General features: G+C 37.2%; 1 protein-coding gene and 1 long non-coding RNA gene across 2 annotated transcripts in view; one reads left to right on the forward strand and one right to left on the reverse strand.

The window, feature by feature from the left end:
• ATRNL1 (attractin like 1) overlaps window positions 1–26,933 on the reverse strand; it is a 507,795-nt gene that overhangs the window by 359,075 nt on the left and 121,787 nt on the right. The window contains exons 17-19 of the mRNA XM_057417243.1: window positions 25,108–25,296; window positions 19,990–20,208; window positions 15,555–15,692 (exon numbers count right to left, since the gene is read on the reverse strand). Of these exons, the coding sequence (XP_057273226.1) occupies window positions 15,555–15,692; window positions 19,990–20,208; window positions 25,108–25,296 (546 nt within the window). The remainder of the gene's footprint in view (window positions 1–15,554; window positions 15,693–19,989; window positions 20,209–25,107; window positions 25,297–26,933) is intronic.
• The window catches only part of LOC130603474 (uncharacterized), a 69,982-nt gene that overhangs the window by 820 nt on the left and 42,229 nt on the right, over window positions 1–26,933 (forward strand). The gene's annotated exons all lie outside the window — the stretch shown is intronic.

Raw genomic sequence — 26,933 nt, forward strand, 5'->3', positions numbered from 1 at the left:
GTGTCCCTGAGGTGCCCCTGCCCATGGCAGGGGGGGTTGGAACTAGATGATCTAAAAGTCCTTTCCAACCCTAACTATTCTATGAGTCTATGATTCTATTTCTTCTGTTTAAAGTACTCACCCTGAGAAGTAACCTGATTCTTTTTTCTTCCCCTGCAGTAAATGCCTCTCAAACAATCACCCTAAATCTGTCTTTAATCATCAGTAACTAACACTATAAAAGCAGCTTGGAAAACCACAATTTTGTCTTATACAAGTAGATAACGAAAATGCAACACAAGATTAACACTGAAAGATGGGATATTATTTCTTGTCATTAAGTGAACGGGTCTTAGACAATTACCAAGAGCCTTGTTGTGACTGAATCTTTCATGCCAATACTGAACTACAGCACAGAATTCTTACAGCTTGCCCCTGTGACCATTCAGGAATCATGTGAATAGAGGACGGTATTTTCTACCAAAAAAAACATACCAAACCACCATAAAATTTCTACAAGAACTCATGAACTACAGTAGCACAATTTTATTTTCTCCGTGTTTCCTGCGTGAAAAACTGAAACTTTTACACTTACTTTGAACATGTAAAACTGAAAAATTCCAGGTGAAATCATTATTATCTTTACTTGGAGATAAGTTTAATATGTTAATCAGTTTCCTTTTCATTTTTTCACTTTTCATTTTTACATGCAATATGATAAATTAAGAAATAAATACCCTGGTAAGTTTTACAGTTTGTTAAGCTTCAGGGTTTGTGAGTTCTAGTAAAAAACTAACCACTGTGTCTGCTGTATACTACAGTTCTTTAAGCACGCAAGCACTTAAAGAGATGTTTCTTTCGCATGCCTATGAGATTAAAAGTATTATTCTGCGTATTAGTTTTCTTGTTTGCGAAGAGGTTTCTCACATTAAAACGTAAGATTAAATTAGAATTATTAAAGAAAGAAGTAATTTCAGATCTGGCAGACTAAAACTAAGTTTAGTAAGAAGTAAAACTCTGGAGGGTTTAGGGTTTGTTTTGATTCTAAGGGAAAACCACAATGTGATGATTCTGGATGTCTTCATCTTTGCACATCCAACCTGAGATGAGTTAAAGATGACTTCCAGACACTAAAGGCTTAGTACCTTTTTTTTAAACTATGTCTTTTTAAACCTTACTAAAGACAGCAGCTTCTCTACTGGCTACTTTGGGAATTCTGCCCCCCAGAACTCCTTTCACCAAAAAGCTGCTGTTTTTTAACTTCTTTCTCTAAAAAGAATGTATAACTTCCTAAATTATAAAAGCAAAAAATTAATCAAAGATTATTATAAGGCAGTATGAAAAGCAAAAAAAAAGTAAAAGCACTCAACAGCTATTCATTGTGGCTTTAAATTTAGAGAAAAATAATAAAATCCAGTCTGAGGTGAAAAACAACTGAAATTGGTGATTGCAACTGTTTGAGTGTATTTGCCCATTCAGAGTAAAAGCCCAAAGAAGAAATTGTGGAAGTCATTTTTATCAGACAAAAATGCCACAAAATGTTAACAAGTCAGCAAATTATTTCACTGTGTTAGCCATTAAGAGGTGCAAAATACGACTGATTTTTAATGCATTCAATTGTGAGTGAATGCTTTTTTTTTTCCTTAAATAACTAATGCATTCTGCCATTGTAATGTATTGCATTTACTGCTCAGAAAATGACTCTGAATCAACTGCAATCAAACAGAAATGCCATTACAAGTGTTTCTTGAGAATCTTCTTTCTACCAGCTGGAAAATGAGGTGCACGATGACTCAAAAGCTGTTCTCTCCACAGCCTGTAGGGCGTTTCCAGGACCACTTAGGGAGAGGGGTCACTATTTCAATGCAAAACAGATCTAGAAGGGTAAATTCAGAAATGACAAACAAAACATCTGCTTGTAATGTCTATTGTATATGGGACAAGACGACTATAGCTGTGTAAAATACTTATTTGAGGATCAAGTAACAGTGATTTAACAAACTGTCATCTTCAACTTTAAACTGCTAACTCTCAGTCAGAGCCTAGCATCTTCTCAGCCTAGACACAGCAGCTGAGCGAGCTCTTGCAATTTTTCCAACACAAGGTAAAATATGTTTGCTTAAAAAACACAAACAAAATCCCTATATTTCTGGTCAGCTTCTAAACAGAGTTTCTAAATCATGCCCTGCCTATCTCCACTAGGAGCATCTTCTGGAAACCAGGGAACTTACAGATCTCATTAGGAAAGTGAATGTACTGATACATAGCTCTGATAGTACATTAGAACTGCATTTTAGAAATATTCCTTATTCCATAAAACGAATTCACATCATGTAAACCGGAAAACCACAAAAACAACAATGCACAGCAAATCGTTCATCATCACCAAAAGCTACGTTACACAGTAACACACAGGTGGACTTGATCACCAGCATCAGTGAAAGCAATAGAATTGCCATTAATCTTTGTGAAAAAATAAGCACAGAGATAAAGGAATGTAATATAACTCAAACTGCTGTATCTTTTCAATATCTATAAAAGTAATACCAGATGATCAGTTAAAGGATGCTTGAATTATTAGTTCTCAGACCAAGATGCTGAATACACAAAAATGCTTGCTACTTAAACAGATTAAGATACCACAAGTTGCTCTTTTTACTATTTCAGATATTTTGTTGCATAATAGACCTTAAAAAAGGGTTTACATTGATTTTATTATATATGTAGCATTGATTGTACATTTGTAAAAATTCAAAAATAGGTTTGCCTTCCTTTATTTTTTCTTTTTTAAAAACACTGCCAGGGATGGAACAACTTCCCTGGGCAAAACATTCCAGTGTCTCACCACCCTCACAGGAAAGAAGAGTCCCTAATGAAGAGTCCCTCCCCAGCATCCCTATAGGCCCCCTTCAGATACTGGAAGGCTGCTATGAGGTCTCCACGCAGCCTTCTCTTCTCCAGGCTGAACAGCCCCAACTTCCTCAGCCTGTCTTCATACGGGAGGTGCTCCAGTCCCCTGATCATCCTCGTGGCCTCCTCTGGACTTGTTCCAACAGTTCCATGTTCTTTTTATGTTGAGGACACCAGAACTGCACACAATACTCCAGGTGAGGTCTCACGAGAGCAGAGTAGAGGGGCAGGATCACCTCCTTGGACCTGCTGGTCACGCTCCTTTTGATGCAGCCCAGGATATGGTTGGCTTTCTGGGCTGCGAGCACACACTGAAGCCAGCTCATGGTCATTTTCTCATCAACAGTTTCTTCTTTTTCTCTCATAAAATTACAGACACCTGAACATCTATTGACATTTGACAATGACATTTTCCTTGAAGCATAACTCCAGGTCCTTCACCTAGGATTATTCTAAGTAGGTTATAGAATACAAACATATCTACAAAAAGGTGACTCATTTTAGCTGAGCTTTTGCTTTTGATGTACAATTCATTATATTAGAAATCATACTTTATAATACATGCCTAATCTACAACAAAGCAAAAAGAAAATTATATGTACACACAACAATTAACAGCATACCAAAAAGTTGCTCAGCACATTTTGATTGGCAAAGAATAACAGGAACAGTAAGTTGGTAAAGATGTCTTTTCCAAGTTCCTCAACTAACTTTTTATCATGGTAATCCACTTTTCATCTACTTTAATCGCATGGGACTTACTTTGAATGTATTTTTCATCGGAGTGAATTTTATTTAAGTTCTTAACTAAGTACAGGCATTTTATTCACTCAGTGTTCAGACTACTCTGAACACTGTTCAATAAACAGCATTCACTAAGGAAAGGAAAATAAATTTTCAAATCACCTTTGGGGGAAAAGGTCTTTAAAAAAGTGATTATTCTAATGATTCTAGCAATTTCTCTGCAAAGAGCAGTATGAAGGTTCTCTTGAATACCTCATTGTGCTATGATGTCTTTTATTTCATACGTACTCCACCTACTACTAAAACAAATTCCAGCATTTTAGTTACTATTAAGTGGGTTTATTCTATAACAAGGTATTGTATAAAAATGAGAAATCAGTGTCATCTCTATTCAACACTTTAAAGAGAAACAAACAGCCAAACAAAACCAACCCCCACACCACCACTACTGCTAAATGGAATTTCTTGACAGCCCCCTCATTTGTCAAAACCTTTGGTTATTTGGCTTGTATAGGATAAACAAAATCATGTTTTCTGGTGGAATTTAGCACCACATGTGAGCTTTTCTTTTTCTAAATAACATTAAATCACAACTTCTTATCACAGAGTTTTACTACGAACTTGTGACCCACTGTTTCTTGGAAACCGAGGTAACAAGACAAACAGTAGAAGTGGATTTTCTCTTTTAAATTCAGTTCCATATTCTAGTACATGCAGATAGTATGAAGCACAGTGTACTTTTTTTTTTCCACTGATGTCCAACATTTCTCCATTTTTATCTAAAATCTTTTTATTCACATAGACTCCTGGGGTCTGTATAAGTCTCCAATCCACTGAATATTGGTTATTTATGTGAATAACCACAAAGAGCCTGCACAAAAAGATGCTTTTTTTTTTAGCTACACAGACTTAGTCAATGTGAAAAGAATGCCTGTGGCACAGGCAGAGTCAGGACAAAACGTACAGGAACAAACATCTTGAAGACTAAAACATCACTGTAAATGGAGGTGGAAATTGCCTTCTGGGTAGTGGAGAATCCCACCCGAACATTCTAGCTCTCAGTATCCTGCCTGTGCTAAATGCAGCCCCAGGCCCATGTCCACAGGACACCAGAGGAGGAGGTTAGCTTTGGCTAAGTGCTAAGAACACTAGGTGTAAGAAAGACACACAATGCTGTTTTCCAGCTGCTAGCAAGTAAGTATTCTTGGCTTTTCAAGTGTTATCTTGACAATAAATACCTTTTACTACTTCTTACAATAATTTTCCTCTTGGACCTGTGCTGCATTCTAGGACACGTATGCACACACGCAAAAATTGCTGCTGTACCACAACACAACCAGCTGAAAAGTGTGAGAGACATCAATGATTACAAGACAGCTTAAGCTTGACCAAAAACTAAGAGACTTCTATTAGTACTGAGTGGACTCGTGTGGTTGAGCACATTTTGAAAACTTAGATTTTAAACAATTCCGAATATTGAGGGAGAAGAGACTGATGATTGCTGGAGAGCAAAATTTACATGTTCTATTTCAAATGACCACCTCTTCATATAATTATTTTATATAGAAATGTATTATGTTATTAATTTGCATTCTGAACATCTGTCTTTTATTTCTAAATAATACATGATACGAGTAGATCATCAGGTCATTCCTCACTGAATGTTAAGTGAACAGTTAAGAACAGCAGCTTTTGAGCTATTAAAACCAACTATTATTATAGGGAAATTAAAACATGCTTCTGGACACGTGTCACCACTTCATGGTCATAGCAGTGGAAAAAGTTAATGCAAACAAAAGGAGGAAATGAATACACTACTTAAACTACTTCGTAATTTTTGTTTCAACTACAAGCATATGATGTTCTAGAGGTTATAGAAATGATTAATTCTCTTTAACATGTAGGTTTATGGAGCTCAGGTATTTTTTGTTTCCTTGGTTATCACAGCTTATAATAATTGCAACATATTTTCATCAAAATGACAGCCTGTATGACTGTTTCCCACAGAGAGCTGCTATTAACAGATGTTGGAAGCGATACCAGTGACAGATATCACAGCCTGGGAAAGCTTCAAGGACAGGTTACCAAATGAGATTTCAGTACTAAGGCATTAGACTTCCAGCTGTGGAAATTTGGGAGTTTGACACCTAAATTCGCCGAAGAGCAAATGATACTGTCTACTACTACTAGACTAGTACTAAGTTTAGCCTACACTGACTAAGGAAAAGCAGTACTGAATCAAGATATTGTGAGGATGGAAATTATCCTGGGTGCACTAACCATGAAATTCTTATGCAAAAAGAGGATGTTCCTTCCAGTACCTTGATTTTGCCTGTTTAAAGTAGCATCATAGAGTTTGCAATGCTATGATCAATCAGTCTCGGCATGTTTTGAGACAAAACTCAAATATCATGCCATTATGCTATGATATTTACTAAATAAAATTATTACAAGGGAAATATTTTTCCCAATTTTAGGTTTACTGCCAGAAATACAGAATATTTACGATGATGCTTCCCTCTACCTGCCCTATGCAATCACAAAACTACAGGTAATGTAAAAGCTATGTAGTGATAATGTAGAAATGAACATTAAGAATACTGCTTTCCCCTCCCTCATTGCTTGTATAACTTTTTGAAATCTAAAAAAAAAAAGTCTAAAGGGAAATTACCCAGTACCTTTCTTTCAATTAAGCAGAAAACAGCATATTTTAGTTCAAAAAAGAAACTGAACATTAAATTGCTTTCCTTGTCATACTATCAACTTTTTCCTTTACAAAAGACAATCTGCTTTCCATAATGTGTGAAATTATGCCATTTGCTGTATTACAATTTAATGTACAAATGCTGTGCACTATGGATACGTACACACACATATATGTGCATGTATATATATGTTAAGAACATGGCTGGGGAGCAAAGAGAAAGACTGCCTCTTTACAGTGTAGTGGCCACTATGGGTTACTCTGCACTCCCTAGATAGGAGACTAAACTGCTTCTATAAAATTAGAGATGTGTGCACGTCTACAGGTGTATGATATAATAGGCATCGCAGAAACATGGTGGCATGGCTCCTATGACTGGAGTGCTGGAATGGAAGGTTATAGGCTCTTTAGAAAAGACAGGCCTGGCAGGCAGGGAGGGGGAGTTGCCCTTTATGTTAGGGATAGGCTGGAGAGTATGGAACTCTGTCTGGGGACAGGTGAGCAGTCCACAGAGAGTCTGTGGGTCAGGGTTAAAGGGAATATAACTATGGGAGACATTACTGTGGGGATCTGTTACAGACTGCCTGATCAAGGAGACCCTGCAGATGAAGCACTCCATAGACAGATAGAAAAAGCCTCACGCTCACAGGCCCTTGTTCTCATGGGTGACTTCAACCACCCTGACATCTGTTGGAAGGATGGTACGGCCCGGAACAAGCAATCCAGGAGGTTCCTCGATTGTGTGGAAGACAACTTCCTTCTGCAAGTAACAGAGGAGCCGACAAGGAGAGGTGGCGTGCTTGACCTCGTGCTCACCAACAGGGAAGGGCTGGTTGGAAATGTGACGCTCCAGGGCAGCCTTGGATGCAGCAATCATGAGATGGTCGAATTTGAGATCCTCAGGACAGTGAGAAGAGCGTGCAGCAAGCTCACTGCCCTGGACTTCAAGGGAGCAGACTTTGGCCTCTTCAGGAGCCTGCTTAGGAAGGTTCCATGGGATATGAGGGCAGGGGGCCCAGGACTGTTGGTTGATATTCAAGGATCACCTGCTACAGGCTCAGGAGTGTTGCATCCCAACCAGAAGGAAGTGCAGCAGGAGGGCCAGGAGACCTCCTTGGATGGATAAGGAGCTGCTGAGGAAAATTCAAAGGAAAAAAAGAGGCTTATAAAAGGTGGAGACAAGGACAGGTGTCCTGGGAAGAGTACAGGGATGTTGTCCGGGAAGCTAGGGACCAGGTTAGGAAAGACAAGGCCCAGTTAGAATTAAACTTGGCTAGGGATATTAAGGACAACAGGAAGGGATTCTACAGGTACATAGCAAATAAAAAACAGACAGGGAGAACATAGGCCCCCTCAGAAAGCTCTCAGGAGAACTGGCTACACAAGATTTGGAGAGGGCTGAGGTTCTGAATGACTTCTTTGCCTCGGTCTTCACTGGCAAAGGCTCTGACCAAACCACGCAAGCCTTGGAAGGCAGATGCAGGGACTGTGAGAATGAAGACCTTGAGCCCACTGTAGGAGAGGAACTGCTTCAAGACCATCTTAAGAACCTGAATGTACACAAGTCCATGAGACCTGATTAAATCCATCTGTGGGTCCTGAAGGAGCTGGCAAATGAAGTCGTTAAGCCACTAGCCATCACATTTGAAAAATCATGGCAGTCAGGTGAAGTTCCCGATGACTGGAAAAAGGGAAATATAACCCCCATTTTCAAGGAGGGGAAAATGGATGACCCAGGGAATTACAGACCAGTCAGTCTCACCTCTGTGCCTAGCAAAATCTTGGAGCAGATTCTCCTGGAAGGCATGCTAAGGCACATGAAAATCAACAAGGTGCTTGGTGACAGCCAGCATGGCTTCACTAAGGGGAAATCCTGCCTGACCAGGTGGCCTTCTATGATGGGGCTTCAGAACTGATGGACAGGGGTAGAGCAGTTGATGTCATCTACCTGGACTTGTGTAAAGCGTTCGACACTGTCCCACACCACATCCTTGTCTCTAAATTGGAGAGACATCAATTTGATGGATGGGCCACTCGATGGATAAAGAACTGGCTGGATGGTTGCACACAAAGAGTTGTGGTCAATGGCTCAAGGTCCGACTGGAGACCAGTAACGAGTGGTCGCCCTCAGGGATCGGGGTTGGGACCGCTCTTGTTCAACATCTTCGTCGCTGACATGGACAGTGGGATTGAGTGCGCTCTCAGCAAGTTTGCCAGTGACACCAAGCTGTGTGGAGCAGTTAATACCCTGGAGAGAAGGAATGCCATCCAGAGGGACACTGACACACTTGTAAGGTGGGCTGATGCCAACCTCATGAAGTTTAACCATGCCAAGTGCAAGGTCCTACACCTGGGTCAGAGCAATCCCAGGCACAGCTACAGGTTGGGCAGAGAAGAGATTCAGAGCAGCCCTGCGGAGAAGGACTTGGGGGTGTTGGTCGATGAGAAAATGAACATGAGCCGGCTTCAGTGTGCACTTGCAGCCCAGAAAGCCAACCGTATCCTGGGCTGCATCAAAAGGAGCGTGACCAGCAGGTTGAAGGAGGTGATCCTGCCCCTCTACTCTGCTCTCAGGAAACCTCACCTGCAGTATTGTGTGCAGTTCTGGTGTCCTCAACATAAAAAGAACATGGAACTGTTGGAACAAGTCCAGAGGAGGCCACAAGGATGATCAGGGGACTGGAGCACCTCCCGTATGAAGACAGGCTGAGAAAGTTGGGGCTGTTCAGCCTGGAGAAGAGAAGGCTGCGTGGAGACCTCATAGCAGCCTTCCAGTATCTGAAGGGGGCCTATAGGGATGCTGGGGAGGGACTCTTCATTAGGGACTGTAGTGACAGGACAAGGGGTAACGGGTTAAAACTTAAACAGGGGAAGTTTAGATTGGATATGAGGAGGAAATTCTTTCCTGTGAGGGTGGTGAGGCACTGGAATGGGTTGCCCAGGGAAGCTGTGAATGCTCCATCCCTGGCAGTGTTCAAGGCCAGGTTGTACGAGGCCTTGGGTGATATGGTATAGTGCGAGGTGTCCCTGCCCATGGCAGGGGGGTTGGAACTGGATGATCTAAAAGTCCTTTCCAACCCTAACTATTCTATGACTCTATGATTCTGTGATTCTTCCTCAGATGCAAATGAGAATGACAGCTTTGCAAAAAACATTAGGAACAGCAAGCAGGGTTCAGAGAGAAGATGACAAGAAGAAGAAAACCTGAAGCAGGAAGAGAAACTAGGAGACATTTCAGAAAAGACACCTATCTATATCAAAGAGCAGAATCTAAACAGACCAGGGGGGGAAGGAAAAAAAGAGACTCTACTAAGACCTAGTGTATTGTGTGGAGTCTGATTCAGCTGGGACAAAGGAAGAAGTTGTTAGATTGGAAAGAAAACTGGGAAAGACAGCCACCTACCCTGAAATTCTGTGGCAGCAAAAGGTGGATCTGCTTCTAACTGGTTTTCTTTAGTTCACCTTCCCTAGTTTTCCACAATCTTGTTCTTGTTGATGTTCATGTTCTAATAAATCAGACTACAGATTACTTCAAAGTAATTTAGGGTTTTCTTAGATATGCTGCCTACAAAAATGTGCCCACTCTAACACACATGTGCTCCTTGCAAATAAAACTGTTTTGTTCCAAATATCTAACACACTGATTGCCCTTTGGGCTCTAGAGGAACAAGGCTCTGATATTGATGGTGCCCATGGCAGCTTTTAACAGTGTTTCGTCTGGAAAGACAGGGACAGAAGGAAATCAATATGCCTATCTTCCTTTAATCTTTAGGCACTTACTGTAGCTCTATGTAAGCTGGATGGCTAATGCATAAATGCTAAAGCTCATGTGGAAGGAATTCAGGGAGTAGTATGTGCCTATGTACACACACAGATATATAGATACAGGCAAAACATTCAGAGTTACACAACGTGCAAAAGAAGCAGACACTGCAAAAGGCAACGCTCTGACAGAGGCAGAAGCTTTAGCAGAATAGCAGAAAAACTCAGATTTATTGTGTCCTTCAAGGTCTGTGTACTGGAGGAACAAAAAGAAGGTACCCAGACCCCTCACCTGGCTGCATCAGATGCTGCTGACTTGATGCACACATATTATATGTATACTCACTAGAAATTTGTTCACTTTGGCCAATAATTTGAAGATCTGGTGAAAAATTCAATGTTTCCACTAAACAATAACTACAGATTTTCAAACAGAATGATTACAAATCAAACGTAACGGGAAGCTGTTGCCTTTAGTATTGTTAGTGTCCACCTGTGTTATAGCAGAGAAAGGGACAGATCTATAAAGGCAATAGAAATGCTACAGATTTGCTTAAAGCACTTCACCCACACAGCCTAGTTGGGAGGAGGTTTTTACAGCATGGTCACTGTCTTAAATGCTGTTATCTTTTAAGCCTGCTTAGAAAGCTAATGGTGCAAGTTGAAACATGTTCTTGCTGGTGCCGGTATTCGGAGTTTACTTTAAAAGCAACAGCACTGGTAGTACAATTATAGGAAAACTGAACACTGTCTGGGATAGTCTCACTTTATGAAAAAAATGGCAAGACAGCAAAGTGCTTACGTTATCTTATTGCTGAGTGTATTACACATTCACAGTGTGTCTTAAGTGACTGTACAGAATTCTCACAGCATCTCATGCATTCTAAGAGCTCCTGTTAAAAATACCATGCATAAAAAAATGATCAGAGAGAAGTAGCTAATTTGAGCATTGACAGCTAAGTAGATGATTAATAAGTTTGAAAATAATCCTAAAAAATGTTGCCAAGATGACACAAAAGTATTCCAAGCAATCTCCCATGCTGTTTTCTCCTGTTACTTTATGCTGCAGTCTGCAGTGCACATATAACACTATTTTTACTAGAATACCATAAAAACATTGCGTATTTCCCAGTCATGAAGTACATGGCAGAATGAGACCTTGAAGAATATAGAACGTCAAGAGAAACCACCAAGACAGCAAGCCAGTACCTGTTCCCATCCACAAAGCTGTTTTATTTTCAAAAATCCATCAATATTTAATGATGGATTTTCTGTTACTGAATTTTTGTATTCATGCTTTCAAAACTGTACCCCAAAAGGGACGTGAGCAGAATAACAAAACAAAACAAAAAGGAAATACCCACAAGCAACATCAAAGTGACTGGATTATCTGCCCTACAACTGTTCAGCATCTCAGTCTACAAGGCTTCCTATGTTTCCTACATCTGGACAGCTTTACCTTGTTTTACAGAAGCAAACAAGCCTGAGCTGTGCACCTCTCACCTAAGACTTATCACAACACAGTGCGAGTGTGTCTTATTCTGTTAAATCACTAGAGGGTTTGAATCCTTAGATATTTCTGGCACAGACTGACAGCACTGCATTTAGCACTCCAAGGCTGCTCATGCACTTGCACTCAAAATCAATCAGAGAAAAGTTTGGTGGTGTTGTTCCACAACAAAACTGGAGCTTGGTGTGGAACACAAAACCTGTTCCTTGCTACAGCACTCTATTCCCTCATGTTCTCAATTCACCTCTGGCTTCCCTGATGTCTTCTTGCATATTGAGCCAACCCTTAAAAGGATGCTGTAATTTTAGGTGGTAACTTTGATGGTACTATCAGTATACACTTTGCCATACAGGGGCTTTAGCTTACAGCTCTGAAGCATGCACAAAGGGCCTGGACTTACTAAGTGGTGCACTGTGTATCACTTATTTCCAACAAAGAATGCAAATCTTTTTGTGTAACTAAACATATACAATAATATCATGTAAAAAAATATAATTTAGTTTTGTATTTTAGCTACCTGTTTCAAGTCACAGGCATCATAACTACCTGAAACCATGTTTAATTAATATTAAGAACAGTAATATTAATTAGTATTAAGAACTGTAATAAATTGCAGTCACGTAACTTTAACAAAAGACTTTTGCAATTTATTACTGATTTTATTACAGAATGCAGCAATAAGTCAAATTAAGTAATTCAAACTAGATATGTGTAAATGAAACGTCATCAAGAATTGAAGGAGTGTATACATCTTCCCTGCAAGACACGTTAGGGTTACTTAACGTAAAGATCATGTATACACCAAGAATACAAACTAACTCATTACCTGTAGAGATACTTCAAGTGACAGAATTTAAATGAATAATTAGAATTAGGCATGCTTTTCTAAGGAAAAAAAAATTATTTCATCAGGTTATGGTTAAGAAATATGATCATTGCCAAAATATTGCCCCTCAACAACCAACATGCCACACTTCTGACAGGGAAAATAAACTAGAGCATCAATCACAGAGTAAACCTGCTTTAGATGGAAAGCTATTTAACACCACAATAGCAAAAATGCTACAGATTCCAAAATAAGTAATATGTATGACTAAGAAACATTAAACACTCACAGTATGGTAAATATCCATGGTCATTTTGCTATACATAGATCATTTTCTTATATAATGGGAACATTTATCTTTACTCAAAGCATTCTTGATCTCAGACTCCCAATAATCCTCTGAAAATCAGGACTGGAGAAGAACACATGGAATTATTCAGTCCACTGCCCTTTTCTAAAGCCAGGAAGTTTGAAGATTTTAAGAATATAGTGTAGGTGACAAAGCAGATTTCACAGCACTTTTTAGGCAATCTATTTTATCATTTAGCTACTAGGAAGTTTTCCCTGTATTCCACCTTAGTATTTCTCATCTAATCCCATTACTTCCTTTCTCAACCAAAACAGGGATGTGGAGGGAAGGCACTTTATCATTCTCTTTTCAGCTTCCTTTCACGTATTTGAAGCCTGCTATTATGCCGCCATCTTTTCTTCGTCTTTCTTTTTAGGTCTGTTATATCTACTAAACCTGCATCATATCAGGATGCAAAGCGAGTCCTTACATTTGTGTTAAAGCTATTAAAATGTCAGCAATTATAGTAAGCAGAAATCCAGAAAAGTCAAATTTTTCATCCATTCTTTAATCACAACTATTCAACACCTTCTGAAATATGAATTATACTTTTTTCCTCTAAAAAACTGTTACTCATCCCACAGTAATTTGTAAATGTAACACTATGCTATACCACTATGAATGTATCAGTTATCTGATGACAGTTGTGAAGGCATCATTATCCCCTGAGTAGAACGAGGAATACACTTATATTTGTGCAGAGTTCCCATCCCTAGACAAAAGTCAGAAAAGAACTGACCACTCAGGGTTGGACAGTCCGTTTCTTTCAGAGCTTTGAGTGACCTCCTAGAAGTATAAACAGGAAGGATTTAGGAAAGGATTAGAATTAGTGAAGGAATAGAAGTTTTCCAAGGACTGAAAGACTTGCTACGCATCTCTTTCCCCTTCCTTTCAAGATTATCAGGGATCTAAGGACCAACAAGGCTAATCCAGCCTAGAAAACAAAAGGAAGTTTTTCTTGCAAATCTTTTGAAACTATATCACCAACAGTCAAACTAAGTTGGGAGGTCAGATTTTACCTAGAAGTACATATATCACAACAGCAGAATACTTAAGTGTACTGCATGCTTTTGTCAGGACACTGGGAAAAAACATTCCTTGTCATATATCATGAGTACATTACAAAGTAATAATTCTTAGCTTTTCCCCCAGTGTGCACCACTTTGTTTTTCAACTGTAGAATTCAAGTACAACCTCTTTTTCCAGCTTCAACTGTTTACTAATTCATAACCACGTTACAGCCCTGTAACTGGAGTAACTTGTTATATGAACAATATTATAGTATTACAGATGTTGCTTAAGAGTTATAGTCATTATCCTCATCTTCCTTTAAAAAGCTCTCCATCTTGATCCTCAGAAAAAAAATAACTCAAGAGCTCCAAGGAACAAAAATTCTGATATTGAAGGAAAATCTAACAGTACAAAATACCCAATTCATCAAAATGTCTTAAAGACTTAAACAGATTTATGGGCTCTATACTGCAAAATACAATATACCAGTGCAGATAAAGCCTCAAAATAATTATCATCTTTATTTTTTAAAGCATTCTTTAGCCTAAATAGCTCCTGTTAAAATCCTGCCTTTCAATAAAATTATGCATTCTTACAGACTAGGGTTGAAAAAACAAGTCATAAAATTTATAATTTTACTGGTCCTATCAATTGATTTTAGCCATTACTGCACCATACATAATTCACTAAAGGTGATGGAATGCTTATTTGGTTGATAGCTAATGTATCCCTGAAGAAGAAAAGTTATATTAATACATCATTTTGCCATAAAGGTGATCTAGACAGCAAAAGAACATTTTGTCAACTTTAGGAAATAAGAGAACTATTAAGAATTATTTAAAGCATCATAAAGAGCCAGTGAAATGTGCAATTGTCAATAGGGGTAGACATTAATCTTTCCATTCCCTTGAACACACTTTCTACATATTGTGCCTGAGTTTACCAGATGTGCAGCTTTATGCATTGACTACTGCATCTTGAAGTGCTGAATAACAAGTGAAATGAATAAATATTCCTTGAGAAGCAAAGGTCTAGTTAAAGAAACATCAATAATAGAGAAGAAAAAGTCAAGAGAAAACTTTCTAGCACCCTCCTAGATTCAGTCTGAAGTACCTTTATAACTTTTCACATTTAACATCTCTCATTCCCCTATTATATTTAGCTATAAGGGAAGGGGTTACTGTCAGATTTAAAATCACTTTATTGCAATATACATAAACCATCTGGAGTACTGGACTTCATTCTCTCTCTCACTTCAAGGAGAATCCTCCAATGCAATGCAACAATTACAAAAACAGATTGGATAGCTTAGGGTAGCTTACAATCCTCAGTGTACCAGGCCTTTCTGTTAGAACTATACAGATTTGTTGGTCTGTTAAAGGCATTGCTTTTACACTAGCATTACACATTTATGTAAATCAGTGTTATCAGACATTATGGTAGTGAACTTCATTTATAAGTACCTTCTCACTGCTTTTAATAGGATTGTCTACATGGAATTAAACTATGCCTCTTTGAAATATCAGGATTCAAGGTGTTGCTCCCACAAGAGTGTTTATTTTTGCTCCCTTCCCTAACTAGCAAAGCATCTTTAAATTACCACCTTGTTCTTAGAGTATCCAGACTAAAGAACAACTGCAAAATGAATAAACATTTAACCTTTAAAGAGAAGTTAATTTCACGTTACATTTAAGAAGTTAAATTCACATTACATAAAATGTCATTTTAATTACTCTTCTTTCCTCCCAGAACAACTCACCTGTACACTGTCCTCCATTTGTGGGATCCCCATAATATCCTGGCATGCATGTTTCACATTGTTTTCCTGTTGTTAAGTTTTTACATTGATCACAGACATTACTGTTGACGCAGGTGCTGTGGCCATTACACTGGCAGGCTAGAATATAACATTAAAAAAGCCATTTATAAATTGCTCTTGAAAACAAAGTCTTTCCTATGTTATTACAAAATTACAGTAGCTTATTTTGCTGACTAATGACCAGCATATATATTTGTGTTTTGACAGAGAATCACTTTAAAATGGCATTATGATAAGACAAGAATTCAGACCAAAGACCACCAAAGCTAACAGTTTAGTGACACGCGAGATTGAAGTGTATGAGAAAGTCTTCTTTTGCCATTTTTGAGGGACTAAATCCAATCCTCATAGCTTTAAAATGCTGCCTGGTCACTCAATAAACCTTTTAAGTGGCAGTAAGGCACCAACTGAGACAAAATTAAAACCTCCACACCTATATGCAATCAACTGTGAAGCATTTGACAGGCAACTGTAGTGGAGAACATGAACAACTCACACTCAACCTTACATCTACTGGGGACAGAGAACTTACAAGATTAACTAAAGATAGTCTAATTTTTAACAGTTCTAACCCTCACATTAGCTTTAGCACACTATAGGGTTTTACGGACATGAGGACCACATCATACAGCTCCAGTCTCTCCTCGCTGCAGTTGACTTTGGTTAAAAGTAAAAAAGAACTGGACTCCTGTTGACATTCGTTTTTTATACCTGACCTTAGAAGCATAAAACTGCTTTTTGTCAAACACCACCACACCTGCACTCCAGTGCTCAGCATTTTGGAGAAACTCAGAAAAACTACTGACCACTATTGCAGCAAAATCACAACATGAATTCTACCAGTCATCGATTCTGCTGCCAAACTCGGCTGAACAACTAAGAGGTTTTGAAGGATGACCTCTCCTTAGAGTGGGACCCCAGAGCTCCTAGTGCTCAGTAGATTAGCCATCTGTCAATTACAGCAGCTTGTCAAATGTCAGACCATGTCAAACCTTTCAATCCCTTACTGGCGAAGGATGTTTAACACTCAGGAGAGGACAGCTATATCTCAGCAAGATCATAAGGGTATTTTTTTAATTTGGATTTCTAATCTAAACGTCCCAGTGACTGGTGTCTTGGCTACAGAAAAAAAAAAAAGATATTGTCACTGCATGATTTAAATGGGTTTTGACCTGTTTTAGAATTTAGTAACTTATATATTTATAGCCATTGCCAGGCTATAAATAAAACTCATGAACCATTACACCTCCCAAGTTTACAATCTCTTCCTTTTTCTCCAGTTATGCCTATAGAACCTTGTAAACAAGTATCAAGCATTTCTATACTACTTGAAAGTTTTCTACCTTGACTAAATCTTTTTAGAAACTACAAGTTACATTCTTCCTCTGAATACCTGATTTTTAGACAACTCTGTGGTGCGCTCCTCCAGCAGTTCACCATTGTGTGGTTTGTTGCCTTTCTCAGAAAAAGCTATACCAAAAGACCGTGAATTGCAGCTCCATTTTGGGTTTTGTTCATGTCTTACGCATAAAATTTATGTGTAATATTAAAGGAAATGTTAAAAAAAAAAATGCAGCCCAATAAACCAAGAGAAAAAGGAGATAGTGCATTAAATAGGTGTTCTATTAGAGTAAGATGATAACATACGGAATGGATTATAATACAGGGAAACTGTTTCCTTCTGATAATCCAACTATTGGCTCATTGATTTATACATTTTCTATGCTCCCTAATGGTTTACTTTGCATTCCTGAATTTTTGTGTTATTTAAAGGATAGCAATCGTAATTAATCAATTTTCTTATTGTGGATTCTAGTTTGCTGCTAGTCATATTATACTACCTGTTCATATATGATAGCTCTTAATTCTTACACTTTGTTAAGGCAAAGTAAATGGAAAAGTTCTTAAATCTGATTCAAAAATAGATATATAATAAGAACCAAAGCTATCTATGACTGCCACAGCACACCAAAAGTGGTAGTATCTATCTGCTGGTTTTCCTAAAAATATGTATCTCATTGAGAAAAATTAAAAGCCAGACTAATTGCACAGTTCAACAATTTCCTATGATACAGACAAGTGCAATCAAACTGGAAACATCACTATTAAATAATTAAAATAGTAATTAAAATAATGAGACACTGTAATGATCATTTGAATGAGAACTACAATTTCAATTTTTAGAGATAATTTTTTGCTTTAAGTGATTTTAATGTACATCAGTAGCAGCAACAGTTATTTTCCTCAGGCATACAAATGTGATTTAGCTGAATCTTCAAGTGAGGCTGCTCAGGATATAAACGATTTTATGTCTAATTTGCTTTTGACCTCTCAGTTGAAATGGCTGGTGATGCTGAAAATTGTTGATAATTCTAGCTTTAAGAAAATATTTAATACTAGGAAAATATATAAAATGTGTGCCTGCATTAAACTCTGGATTTAGTGTAAAGATGCTTCATCTAGTTTTAAACTAACTAGCTATAATCAGTTCACAATTCTTTTCAGAGAAATTTAGACTTTAAAGACAAACTTGGGCTACCTGATATTACCTTTAAAGATTCGAACAGAGAATGATAATGAACTTAAAACACTTATAACCAACACAACTGCCCAAAGGCACTATAAAGAACATGGATACAAAATACAAGGAAAACTAAGTACATACATGAACGAACAACTGTTCATCACTGTGACAGAATAATCTTTAAGCTACATGCTATAAGCTATTTATCTTTACTTTCATTGAAACTAAAAACTGTTCCATAAGCTTATATAGCCTTTGTATCAATTCTATCTTATTTCAAGAACATCAAATGAGTGCTGTGGTAAGAATAATAAACTTTGTAAATACAATCCATTACAGACAGTATTTTAAGAAAATGTAAAGCTTAAGTAAAAGCCTACAGCCTATACCAATCAAATTTAATTTGTCTCTTAAATTCAAAACTTCAGAGAATGCTTGGTTAGAACATAGAATGATTACAGAACTTTATCCATAAAGAATAAATATTAAACCAATAAGAGGGTAAAATCTGCTAACTCAAACATTTTAGACAACCAATATATGACCCATCACAATTTCACCGATGGTAGATACTGTGTATTGCAGTGAAAGTCTAATAATTGCACTTACTAAAAATAAAAGCATAGCTGTATTCTAACAGAGTAAGTAATGAAGTTCCCATACAATGTAATGTATGGAAATGCATTCCTATTTCCAGGAATTTGCTAGAGGCTTCTGGGTTCAGGAAATCGTATTAGATAGTCAGGAGTGTTTCAGTTTGAACTTAAGACCATTTACATTTGGCTTTACATTTCCTTCATTATTCTAAAACTTTACAAAATATCTACTCTCCATGTCTGCATCAAAAAAAGAAAGTTACCAAAATAAAAATTTCTTCAGAGATTCTGCTTTCTAAATAATGCAGTGATACACACAGTTATATATAAATATATATACATTAGTACACATACATCAGAGCAAACATTGCTGCACGTACCCACAAGAGTTCTGATACTAGAGAAGCTCCAGCTCCCAAATTTATCAGCAGTAGGAACATTTGCTGGAAAAATGCCTTTAGCACAATTACATCATTTATTCTAAAAAAAAAGTTTCTAAACGGTATTATTTATTGAAAATTACCACTGCAGGTCTGTCAAACTCCCCAGTGGGCTTTTCATTTGCCTGCACTACTATGCTGCTGCTTCTCACGGCGCTTTCAGGATTTGAACTGCACCAGCTCAGCTTCCACCCTCTTCAAGCACCTGACATCTTGCTTTCTTTTGCAATGCTTAAAATACTATAATCATATCAGTGTGGCTGAAATTTAGATTCTCTTTAAGATGATAAAAGCATACATCCTATTTACACCAAATGTGAAAGAGATGGACTGAGAGGCACAGCTCAGACTTGCAGCATCCTGTTCTCACAGTCAGCTGGACTTTCGTGCGAGCACCAGGGATGCAGGAAGTTCACACCTCCTGGCATCATCAGTTACCTAATTTCTTCACAGCTGAGGTTTCCTGTGATGGATACAGAAGCCAGAAGAAAGCAAGAGCCAGAGCAAATTCATATTGTTAGATTTGAAAAAGTAAAACAACGGGATGTGTGGAAACCTCTTTACAAAAAAAAAAAAAGGCAGTTTTAATTAAAATATTTTCATGAAATTTCACATGTGACTCTGCAGGACAGGAAGCACATTTGTGTTCAGTAAACAAGAGGCTAAAAACTCCATACTTAGGAAATATTCTGGAAATACAAATTCCTCATGCAAATGTTATCTGTATTACTCAAAATAATTATGTTAATTTGGGATACTTAAACAGAGAAGCATTTCTTATTTCATACAAAAGAAGGAATGGACGCAGGCCTTACCTGGACACTGGATAAAAGACCACTCATAGTTTTTCTCTTTTGGACAGAGACTAGCATCAAGCACCATTTCATTAGAGTGCGTGCCAACTGCCTTCATTGGGCCTCGTGATGATCCTTCCAAACATTGCCCTTTTCCAGTGTTACTGGGATCGTTACACCATCCGCACCCAGGCTGTTCCAAACACTGTCCACACGTCCTCAGTCCAGAGCAGTTTTGAGCTGCATTACATGGAATATAATATTAATGCAAGAGGGAGTTTTGGTTTGTTGCTTTTTTTCTAAATGAGACGCTGGGATTTTACAACCCCAATTTTACATTTCTATTTCCTTCTGCATATTAAACATTTCAGTAACAGTAGTAAGAGTATCTACATTTTCTTTAAAAGCTGTACTTCTTCAAAGATCATAAAGTGCACCACAATGTAACAACAAAGATTTCAAATCAACAAAAATAATGAGACAGGCAAATCCCATGATAAAAATATACATTATATGCTTCATATTAATATATATCATGTTATGCATATATTACGGATTTTCCCGATGCAAGCAACCATTCCCACAGGAAAACTAGAAATCAGGCAATATCAATAATACAAATAAGAGTGATAATAATAATCAAAAACTTGTTATAGTTCATAGAATCACAGACTGGTTTGGGTTGGAAAGGACCTTAAGATCACCGAGTTCCAACCCCTGACATGGCCAGGGATGCCTCACACTAAACCATGTCACCCAAGGCTCTGTCCAACCTGGCCTTGAACACCGCCAGGGGTGCAGCATTTACCACTTCTTTGGACAACCTGTGCCAGTGCCTCGCCACCTTCACAGTCAAGAACTTCTTCCTTATATCTAACCCGAACTTACCGTGTTTCGGTTTAAACCCATAATTCAAACTATAATTTTTTGGTGGCACAAAGTATCCTGGGATCACACCTGAGAATTCATCTACAAATACAACCCAATTTTCTTACACAGAACTTCTGAAATGAGCTAACATAGTACACATCTTCCCAAAACTTAAGGATCTTAAGCTACAAGTCATAATTCCATCCTATTTAATTGAACTATATCTTCAGAGTCTCATCTGTTAGGAATAAATCAGCATTTTAATTTGCATACTAAAAATCAAGTCTCTCCCTAGACACTATGTTTAAATTATTCAATTTTTCATGAAACGGTCTGCCTCATATTTTAAGCCTGTTTAGAATCAAAACAACTACGCCGAAGTTACTGCTATTTCTTATTAACAAAAAATTAACAATTTAGTACCTTCAGGAACACCATTGGTGTTCTCAAGTTCATTTGAGCTCTTTCTGCTACATCTTTTTAAACTAATGATGCAATACTGAATCAAACTAACATCAGAATCGTTAGAACATTGATCACTATGGGGCCCTGTCTCTTGTCACATTATGTTTGCGGGCACTTAAAACAAATTTTAAAAGCATAAACGAGCTTCAGGAAGACTGTACCAGGAAGAAAGTAGTTTAAAGATATGTGGGGTTTTCTTTGGAGGACACTCAAATGGTTTCTACAGGAGTGTAACCTCTTAATGTGGCTCAGCTGCAGCCAGGACACTATATCCAACTAATGATCTCAGCTACTTGGACCACCATAAAGGCAATACCTGAATCCATGTTGTAAAGAGTATACTAAGCAGAACAATATTGTTTCCAATTAAATTAACTGACAGCAGAATAAAGGCAGCTACTGAGACTTCAACAATTATTAAAATTGTTTAAAATTTATGAAAGTTGTCACAGAAAAAAATACTCCAGCAGTTTAAAGATGTATGCAGATAACAAGAAAACAGGCAGTTAAGAACCTGAATGTGATCTCAAAAGGACTTCAACAGTGCAGAAAGCTGGAGCATGAGCTCTTGTATCATTAGACTTGGAAGAAGGAAATTTTTGAAGTTTCCCAAATATGGAAAAAAGGAAATGCAGGTATCTCAATTGTTCTTGGAAATCAACATCAATCATGTGAAGGATCAGTTTTACACCAGACCTCATATTATCCGAAGCTGAATGATACAAATTTTCTGGTTTGAATACACTAGAGGATCAACAGGAAAAGAAAGAGAGCCATCCTCTACTGACTGTCTTGCCCTTTTAGCAATGCACTGTAAATGATCCAAACAATTCTCATGCTGTTATTTATGAAGCTAGGAGAAAACAGATCTGAAGTATCAACTGCACCTTCTTCATAGAAGATAAAACAGAACCAAAAGTGAAAATCCTCAGATAATCTCTGTAGTGGCATTCAGCTGAAACACTGAGGAGAGCAGAGAAGTTACTGTTTATGGAAAAAGAGTATATTCCAGCAGAAATGTCTTTGCTGCTTTGAAATTCTAGAGGTGGTCCAAGATTGCTCAACTGCCAGCTATTCAATCAAAAGCCATAATGGATGGAAGGATGTGGGGAAAGAGTGGAATGCAACTTTTTGTCAAGCAGGTATTAAAATGACAAAATGTCACCAATAAAACAGCGTTCTTCATTTTAATGCCAAGTTGTGAAAATAAATGTGAAGTTCTCAGCTGTTATATTTTCTGTTTGAAATCATACATGCTTGTGTGATTTTTTTTTCATTCAGAGTAAAACATCCAAAACCTCATTAATCAGTCAAAATCAAAATAAAATCAACTGTTTTAATTTTATTTTGAAGATATAGTTACTTCCGTTCTTCAAGTAAGTAGAAACACTACCCCTTCATAAGACAATCCACTTAATACTTCATTACCTCAGCAGCAATAATGTTGCATCTATTTATGAAAGTTTTCAAGTCATTCAGAGCAAAACAACGCCTGAATTATCTTACATTTGGACAATCATTTTCTTGCTTAAATGCAAAATGACTAAAACTTTAAAACTCTGACAAAAACCAAACCCGCTTATGGGCACACAACTGTGGTTTTATGTTTGTTTTCTTTTAAGTTGTTGAATAGAAAATAAGTTTTCATACAAAACTGCCTTTACATAATGATGAACTAGTACATAGCAAATCCTGTTTGCCTCATTTAATAAAAACTTTTACAGACCTGATATAAGTGACAATTATATTAAGAACAATTTCGTGTGTTCTGCAAACAAACACAATTTTTCATGATGTTCAAACAAAAACATGATTAAAAGTTCAGGCTGACATAATACATGCTATTTTAAAAAGCTATGCATGGTGCATATGCGTTGTGTCAATATTATCTCCAATCGACTTATCTTACACCACAACACACTCATTATTTTAGAAGCTGCAAAACTGAGTCCTTACAGGAGTGAAAAAAAGGTTTATGGAACTGTTGAGAGAAACCTTTACACAATTATGGTCTTATTATCCTAAATATATGGGACAAGAAATTAACTGCTCCTATTATTTTTTATTCTTACGCCAAACATGGGCTGACGGATGGGTTTAGAGAACATAAGGACCCAAGGACCATGTTAACCCTACTTTTAGTCCACACCTGGACTCCAGAATCTGTATTAACACCAGAAATTTACTAACTAAGCATAAAAGTTTAGCAGAACAAATCAACATTGTGCTGGTTCATTATATTCTACAAGTACTAGGGATAAAGAAGGAATCTCTTAATTAAGATGATTCTCTTAATAAAGAAGGAATCTATTAATTAAGAAGAATAAAGGGACTTGGCCAGTTTTACCTGAAAGAAACATTTTCCTACACTTTAGTTTCCTTTAACCCAGATATATGTAGGGGGTTGATACATATAGCCATTCTCTTCTCCTAAAATAAGATTATATAAATGGTTCCTATTACAGACAAGGCAGGGCCTTACTTAATATTTTCCTGAGGCTTAGGTGAAATCAAGTAACTACCTTTTGTATTTTTTTGCATTTGTATCCATAATCTATTAAATGGAATCATGATGTTATTAGGACCCTGCAGCACGTTGCTTCTTGCTGTCAACGTCATCCATCCTGCCACAATGTATACAGAAATGTTCCAGAGATGTTGATATCAAAAAAGGGAAAGGAAGTTGGAAGTAACTAGAAAAACACTCTCACAGAGAAGCACAACAACAAGAGTTCAACAGTACACTTCAGAATTCCTATATACTAAGTTTGGGTCCCACTGGACAAGTAGAAAATACTGAGTCAAATCTTGAAGGATGGTAAAAATACTAAGAACCAGTCTTCTGTAGGAAGATGACTGGGGAATTGCTCTAAATAAACCATGACGGAGACAAAACTCTAAGGCACCAGGCAGCTTGCTCCAGCATCTACATGAATTATGGCACTGATACACACTGGAACTGAATGCTCCTGAACTTACCGGGTCCAGTCACTACAGACTTGGAAAGAAGTAGCTTCAGCTGAATGGTACACTGAAAGGTACAATGAGTAGGTTTCTTCCTCTCCTAGAGGAGCATAGTATCAATTTCTGATGAAATGTGCTTCCAAAGAAGACACCTGGGAAGTACCTTTACTGCTTGACAAAGTAACAAATCACTTGTATTTTACCTCAAACAAATGAAACGAGCAACCTTGAACATTAATACAGCCTGACCCAGTCTGATCACACAGGACAAGTTTCCTGCACATCTTTATGGGCCTGCTGGCCTAACAGAATTGTTTCCACAAAGGATAAATAATCTGCAAGGGTTAATAATCAGCATTGGCAAGTGAGAAGAATCTAAGGAAGACCAAAACCATTTGGTTTACATCTGTGTTACAATATTCTCAGAACTACTATCATGACTGTAACATTTTCATCTTTGCATGCTAGGAAAATGTACTATTTTGAACCTGACAAAATGAATCAGATTCTTAAAAACACTAAATTTGTCTTATTAAATAAAGAGGTGTATTATTGTATGATTTATTTTAATAACTTAATGTTGTATAAGTCTATTGAAAACAATAGCACTTTTTGCTGTTTCAGAAGACTAAATGTTTCATCAGAAAAGAATTGCCAGTACTTTATCTGTATCTAGAAAACACATACAGAGTATTGGCTGCTCACATTAGAAGCTATATAAAGTCATTCATTTGAAATTATTTTTATCTTTAGTGCTGAATCCTACTCATAGATGCACTTTTGAGTGGCAACAAATACAGCAGTATATTTAATAGGATTGCTGTTCATTAAGATACTCACGGGAGCATGTGGCAGTTTGCCATTCTAGACACTGTCCATATGGGAAGGAGATTATATAGGCGTTTGAGTCAACACATCGCTTCGTGCTGCTACACCACATACATTCCATACCATTACTCGTGCAGTTAGAACACGACGTTCGCAAGGAGCATGGCTTTTTGCAGGGTCTGGCATTCTGGTTGGGACTGACTGGAAAAGAATCACATTTATAATTTTGAAGACAGATTCAATTTCCTTTAATGACATGATCCATTAGAACAACTCTTCTTAAAGTGGTTGGGTCCTTAAATAGCCATGAATATTTTCACTCAAAGTTATGTTACAATATATAAATATAATACAGTTCTATAAAAATTATTAAGTAATACTCAGCACAAGTCACACTACAGCTCTAAGAGTCCATTTGAAACATTTCCCAGCAATTTCATCTATATACTTATATAATTTAATATTCATTGCCTGGTAACATCAGCTTAGTTGTTTACTTGCACATCCATGACAAAATACATCTCAAACTCCTATAACAAGTACAGTAGAGTTCTGGATCTATCAATCATTCTCATTACTTCAACAGTGTATAAGCAAAAAATATTCTACTCAGAACTGACTCATCCCCTAAAAGTTTTCCATACAGTGTACATATGAAAGTAACTAGAATCCAATGGGAAAGTAATTGAAGAAATATTGTTCAATGCAGAACAGATTTGTTTCGGAGAGGTTTTCTTTCAGTTGTTAAGGGTTTTTCAGGTTCAGGTATTTTTTGTTTGTTTTTCTCTATTAGAGATCACATTCTGACTGAGTTAATGGCATATGTCATCTCAGAAATTCATAACACATAAAAAGAGCTTGTATACCCTAAAACTCCTGATTTGCGCTTTGATTTAAAGTAAAACTGTTATGTGTACAACAAGAGCACAGTAATTCTTAGGTAGGAACACAAGAGTATACGTAGCACTATATTTTCCATGCAGAAAAGCCTTGTGAAACATTGGGATCAAGCCCTCCTATATATTAACATGGTTTTATATATTACTGATTCCTATTCAATACCAGCCAAGTTCTCAAACCAGTCTTCATCTGCAGATATATTAAGAACACTGAAAGATTACATTTTTAGGAATTATAGATGGCAGTACCAAGAAACGTGTACTATGTACACTTTGCAATGACATCACTATTTGGAACCGCTTTGAAGAGAATAAAGAATTGTCAAGATCACTTTTGTTATGCAGGTTAACAACTTGGACAATTTCACAGAAACACCATTAGATTGGCAGGCAGTGTTCCCAACACACCAACAATGCAGTTATTTTCCAGTTTTGCACAAACAATGCGCAAAACAAATCTGAAGGGGTAAAGAACTTCATGTGCTCCACCCCACAGCTATGAAGAGAAACACAGGACAATCAGAGCATGAAAATGCTAATTTGAACTGTCAAGTGACTATTTGCCATAGTCGTCTTCATACACAAATAAACCTACGAGATAGAAATAAGGATTTAAGTTTGTCAGCCTTTCAGACCACTAAAATGTTGAATAATGTTTTCTTTCCGAATCTCACTGAACATAAGACTTGTTGAACACATTCACTTTCATACTACAATCACCCAATCACTGTTGTCACTGACTACTACTGATTTAGAGGCAACTTATAAGACTTCTGGTGTAATGCAAACTAAGTCATGTAAACTAATTCGCAAGTAACTATTTCATGCTTTAGGAATATTATTTGTTTTCTATATTAAAGCTCTAGATTAAAACAATACATACATATTTTTTGTAATTATTTAATCTAAATTGTCCAAAAATCCCTCTTAACTAAATGA

The sequence above is a fragment of the Pezoporus wallicus genome, unplaced genomic scaffold (assembly GCF_028554395.1).
Source record: "Pezoporus wallicus isolate ANWC-B61680 ecotype Strahan unplaced genomic scaffold, APGP_CSIRO_Pwel_v1 contig_8188, whole genome shotgun sequence".
Classification (NCBI taxonomy): Eukaryota; Metazoa; Chordata; class Aves; order Psittaciformes; family Psittacidae; genus Pezoporus; species Pezoporus wallicus.